Below are 6,000 nucleotides of genomic sequence, written 5' to 3'. Positions count from 1 at the left end.
TGTTCGTTTTCTCACACAAACCGCTTGTTTCGTGTCTTAGGCCATCAATGTGTACTTACATTTACGAGTCATTAAATCATGTTTAATTTGGACTTCTCTGTTCATGCTATTAGACTTGCCCATAGACTTCCATTATATGACTGATAGACAACAACGGTTTGAGCTAAAAATATTAAAATTAAAAATACTGTGGAAACAAAGACACCTACATCTTGGATGCCCTTGAGGTAAGCTAAAACATATCAAAAATGTATTTAAAAGTGAACTATCCCTTTAATCCTTGTGGAATAAAACCATTAATTTCTTAAAATAAATATAAAATATATAAATGGGTTTGGAGTTGAACACTTTAATGTTTTAAGATTTGTGGAGTAAAAGTTTTAGGTTTGTTTTGGGGTTTTTTTTCAAGTGAAAAGATCAATTTAGACCCTTGGGGTCAGATGACCACATAACTTAGACCCCATGAGGAATGCTGTGTAGTCAACCATTTGTTGTAGTCCTCAAAAAGCAATTTATTTAAAATAAAATATTTCCCTTTGCCATGAACTTTGAGTGTTGTAACTTTGCAGATGTTGTTTATGCTCGAACAGCAAAATTACACACTAACTACATTTAAAAAAGTGACATCATTATCAACCACCCCTTTAAGGGGGTCATCTTCCCATTTTCCCCCATATTACCCCTATAAAAAAGTTTAATTTGAAGAAAAATGACTGCACGAGGCCACGAGCCAAAAGTTCACGAGGAAGAAACTTACTTGAAAGACTTTTGTCCCATATGCAGCGCAAGTGGAGCTGTCAGGGCACTGTGTGAGTGTGTGTGCAGCACACCTTCAAAAGCTATGGAATGTTGGTCCCGCCCATTAGATCATTGATTGGCTCAAAGTTTCAACGCTCACGCACCCGTGTCCTCCACCCTGCCCCGAAACGCACTCCAGTCACTCCTAATCACTGTCAACTATCAACGGCCGTGATTGAGAGCGTCCTGAGACTACAAACAATTGTATCCTCTCTTCATGAGAACTTTGGAGTTGCTGTCAAACTTGGACCTTATAAACCAACACTGGATTTAAACTACATTTGAAGAAGTTGAAAGAAGTTGTTTTTATGTCAGCGTAAAGTGGAGTGACTAACCTTACTTCACAAGGAAAATCTTCACAAGGAAATACTAAACGTCACAAAGAATCGCAAGGATGCTTCTTTATGAACTTGTCGCACACGTAAACATATGTTTGTGACTTTATAAACTAAAACGTGCAACTTCTTGTTGCATTTAGTAAGCAGAATATGTCTCTCTTGTAGCGTTCAGAGTTCCTAACGACTTGGGAATTCTGTTTCTCTTGTTGCCCGGAAAAGTTTTTCTGCTCGGTTTTACTCAACTAAATCTCACCTCAGTTTAAACTCGTTTCATAAGCGGCCCACAAGGGCTTGGACGATTTCAGTCATGAACGTGCCAAGGTGCTCTGGAGTTTGCGCTATGATGAGACTTCTGGCGCTGGTTATACATGTTTTGTCAACGACAGCAAAGAGACACGTTGTATACTGGAACAGTACAAACACACGGTAAGTTCACAATTACCTTTAATTCACACTCCTCGTGTTGACGGTTTCCAATGAACCTCATTACGCAGGATTGCGGTTGCCTTCCCTGTGCGTAATTCAGCGCGCAATGCTCCTCGGGAGCTCAGGCTCAGCCCAGGGAATGTGAGGTGACTAAGCCCCAAAACGCTCCCAGATTTGTGTTGCTTCATGTCTGCAGCCTAAAACACACCTGCAGTTATTAAAGGGTTTAAATGTTGTAACGTGTCCTCCCATGCCTCACCGTTTCCAGCAGGCAAACTTTGATGTATTAAGCCTTAAAGGTACACTCAGTTTTTTTTTGTTTTTGTTTTTTAAGTTTTATGCATAAACAAAGAAATTAACTATAAATTAACGCAAATTATGTACAACCACATAAGATATGTGGATATAAGAAGATAAGAAGATATAAGAAAACATGGGTCGGTTTGCTACTAAAAGGGTGCTGCCATTTTTAAATCACATGACTATGGAAATTTTGATTATAACTTATTATCATTATTAATATTATTATTAGGCTACATGTTTAATGTGTGTGCTTTTCATTCATTTTACAAAGCCTCAGTTAATAAATGTTGCAGTATTAAAGGCACAGTAAGCTATTTCTGAGAATCGCTGTTGAACAAAAGATCCGCAAAAAATGACTAAACGTTCTGTATTCTGCCAGGCCGTAGATGGCGATGAAAAACAATATAGACTGAAAACATAATACGCATGTGCATGACATCATCGTCTCCAGAAATTTGCCTTTTTGTTGTTTACACGGAGACCGTTTTCAAAAACTTGCACTTTGAAACCTGTTTTTAAAGGTTGGCGTTTTGTCATGTAAATGAACTGCCATTACACATTCGTTTTACATTTTTTAGTTGAAAATGGTATTGTGTAAACAGCCCCTTAAATCAACCCCCCAAAAAAACTCATTTTATTGCACTTGAAATCTTTTCCAATATTAACGTCTCAAAGCTCTTGTCTTATCATAACACTTCTTTTTCCATTGATATTCATCTGACCTTTTCTCTTTTAATGTCTCTCAGCCATCTCTTTTTTTTAACAGTCTTTCTTCAAATCTCACTCACTCCATCTCCTCTCCCATCATGCGTGGACACGCCCCCTTATTGCTGATTTGCTACAAGTTTGTTGTGGTGCTTGCTTGATCAAATCCACTTTCAACGGCGGTTTTCAGAAATCACTTACTGCACCCTTAAGTGTGGAAACTGTTCCCCACATCTGAATAATGCCTACTTCCCAATTCTATGGTTGTCAAATGTAAATACAATGATTTGTTATTTTGAATTAGCAATAGTTATAAATTGGCATGCTGAAGCTCATCCATCTGACAATTTCTATCTTAAATGAAGCCATGGAAGAGGGTTGTCAACTTGTCATATTTATTAAAGGTCCCATTCTTCGTGATCCCATTTCAAACTTTAGTTAGTGTGTAATGTTGTTGTTAAGAGTAGAAATAATATCTGTAAAATTATAAAGCTCAAAGTTTAATGCCAAGCGAGATATTTTATTCAACAGAAGTAGCCTACATCGAATGGCCCGTTTGGACTACATCCCTCTACTTCCTTCTTTAATGATGTCAGTAGAACAGTTTCTTGACTAACGTCCGCCAACAGGAATGCTCCCCCAACTCCCTCAACTTGCGCACTTTTTATAACTTACTGTGTTTACTCAGCTCTTACAGTGATTTTCTGAAGTAAAACTGACGCTTCACCTTTTGTGTGATATACAATAAACTTTATTAAACTCATCATCATCATTTGGACCTGGTCATCATTTGGATTTTTCTGAAGTAAAAAAAATGTTGCCCGTCAATGACGCAATATCCGCGCGACCTTCGGTTCCCGTTCACACTACCAAAGCCATGACATAACCATGGCGACAGATGTGGACAATTGCGTAGGCATAACGTTTAGCGCCACGCAGTTCTTGTTTCTTTCAAACATAGACCATGTGGCAAGCAGACTTTGGGACAAACAAGGAGAACTAAATTGAGGATCAATATCAGCATGGCGTTGGCAGTTTTATTAGACAGGTGAGCAAATTTACAAAAAAACAAATCAATTTTATAGAACATTAGCTCAACATGATGAAATGTTAGAATATGGTCAGTACGTTATTCTAATGTTGATCTAGCTTACTGCTATTTTCGTGTATCAAACGAACTACCACGTAGTATAACATTATAGCTTTCAACACACATAATGCCATTTAGAGTGATAGTGTAATGTTATACCTCACAAGTTTAATTCATCTAATAAACTGACTAGTGTTGTCAAAAAACTCGGTACTTCGGTACCAAGTCGGTACTAAAAAAAAAAAATGTTACGGTACCAGCTTTTCTAGGTACCGAGTACCAGGTTAATCCAGTTCTGTTCTAGACGCGATGTCTGAAACGTGCACAGTTGCGTCCTCTTCATAACGCTGATATGGCTCTCTCTCTCTGAATCCACTTGTTGAAACGAAAGGAGGAAAGAGCCACATATGGAAATATTTTGGATTAGGCTAATGTCACGTTGCCATAAGAGGCCGATTACATGCAAATTCGCGATTTCAAATATAGGCGCGAGGCAAGCGCGCTCCTAATAAAAACTCGTTGGCGTTGCATAGCAACGACAGACGCCGCGTGAGAGCAAGCGCTTTGGAAAGAATAAGCACGCGCAAAAATATAATTAAAAAACACGCGCGACATGTGAACGGCCTCTAAAGTGCTTTCGGGGTAGTTTTACGAGTACATGAGCACAGTAGTATCTACCCGACACCAGAGTACTATGGTATTAGTATTATCATTTAATGTCAATGCCAGTTCTAGGCGTATTCTTGCCTTTATAACTCAGCAGGTTTAAAAAGCCTTTTTAAAATTAAATATGAATGCAGTTTTAGATTAATAAAAGGACAGTCAAGTCAAATAAAACATGTTTTATGGTAATGCTACAAAGATACCATTCATAAACATTACTTAGTTATCAACACATTGAGTGAACAATATATTTTTACAACATTAATTAATGTTTGAAAATGTTATTTATTACAAACACCTGATTGTTCATGTTTGTTCACTTAATTCATTGTGCATTAAATAAATAATGGATTAAAACTTTACAAACAACTTTAAAAATGTGTTAGTGTATACTATTGTTTATTTTAGGTCATTTTATCTAATCTTTTTCTAAAGTGTTTATAATACGAATGTACAGTTTCCATACTTGTAACCGTGATAAACACTTAAATATATGTAAATTTAAACTAAGCTTTGGTACCGAAATTGGTACCGAGAACCGTGAATTTTAACTGGTATCGGTACCGAATACTGAAATTTTGGTACCGTGACAACACTAAAACTGACCTATGTGAGTAATTCACCACTTGCGGGTAGTTCGGTTGAATTAAATGTCCTTATTGCTTTATATCCGCGGGACTCGTATGTGATATCTGTCTCTTTAGCAATCGTGACCTGCTTCATCCCACTGTAATGTTTAAAAACATGAATGTTTGCACTCATCCATAAACATTATTAGATCCATCAGCTTGACAGCAAGTCCCATCATTCAGTAGCCTGGCATGCCAGACCTACATCAAGATGTTAGGTCTGGGAACTCATCATTGACAGGGCTCAATCCGAGGGGCGGGATAAACGGTTGTCTTTCAAATTCTCTCTGTGCGCAATTGGATAGCGCTACAAGCAATCAGGACTGAGTCCTATGCGTTTTCCCACCAGCGGAGCAAGTTGCTATATTAAACTTTTACCGTATCCAGTCGGCAAAACTCCGAACACATCTTTTAAAAAAAGTAACTCAAGTGCCGTTCTTTGTTCTGGTTTCAAAGAAAAGCTTAAAGGGTTAGTTCACTGCTACTTGAAAACAAAGAGTGACTGCTGCTGGCGAACAGCTGTCTTTCGATTCGGCTTTGACCGCTACTCTGGATAATTTGAACTTAAAGGGTTAGTTCACCCAAAAATGAAAATTAAGTCATTAATTACTCACCCCCATGCTGTACCAACCCCGTAAGACCTTCGTTCGTCTTCGGAACACAAATGAAGATATTTTTGATTAAATTTGAGAGCTGTATAACTACCACATTGGCTCCTAAGGGACTGCCTCTTGACGGCCCAGAAAGTCAATGAAGAAAATGTTTAAATATCCCAAGTGACTACCGTGGCTCAACTATATGTTTATCAAGCGACGCGAATACTTTTTGTGCGAAAAAACAAACAAAAATAACGAGTTTATTCGACTATTTTTTTCTTCCTTGTAGGCCAGAACGAGACTTCCTTATAGATTTCCACGACGCATGCGCGAGATTTGCGATCTGCGTACACCAGCTTACACCACTTCAGATCGCAATTCTCGCGCATGCGTCGTGGAAATCTATAAGGAAGTCTCGTTCTGGCCTACAAGGAAGAAAAAAATAGTCGAAT

General features: G+C 38.1%; 1 protein-coding gene across 1 annotated transcript in view; it reads left to right on the top strand.

Moving 5' to 3' along the window:
- Positions 1-939: 939 nt before the first annotated feature.
- Positions 940-6,000, top strand: part of efna4 (ephrin A4) — a 52,780-nt gene continuing 47,719 nt past the window's right edge. Inside the window, exon 1 of the mRNA XM_039679686.2 lies at positions 940-1,562. Coding sequence (XP_039535620.2) covers positions 1,444-1,562 — 119 coding nt within the window. The 5' untranslated portion in view covers positions 940-1,443. The remainder of the gene's footprint in view (positions 1,563-6,000) is intronic.

This window comes from Pimephales promelas, chromosome 12 (assembly GCF_988280905.1).
Source record: "Pimephales promelas chromosome 12, fPimPro1.hap1.1, whole genome shotgun sequence".
In the NCBI taxonomy this organism is placed as follows: Eukaryota; Metazoa; Chordata; class Actinopteri; order Cypriniformes; family Leuciscidae; genus Pimephales; species Pimephales promelas.
This window is presented reverse-complemented; position numbering and strand designations above follow the sequence as displayed.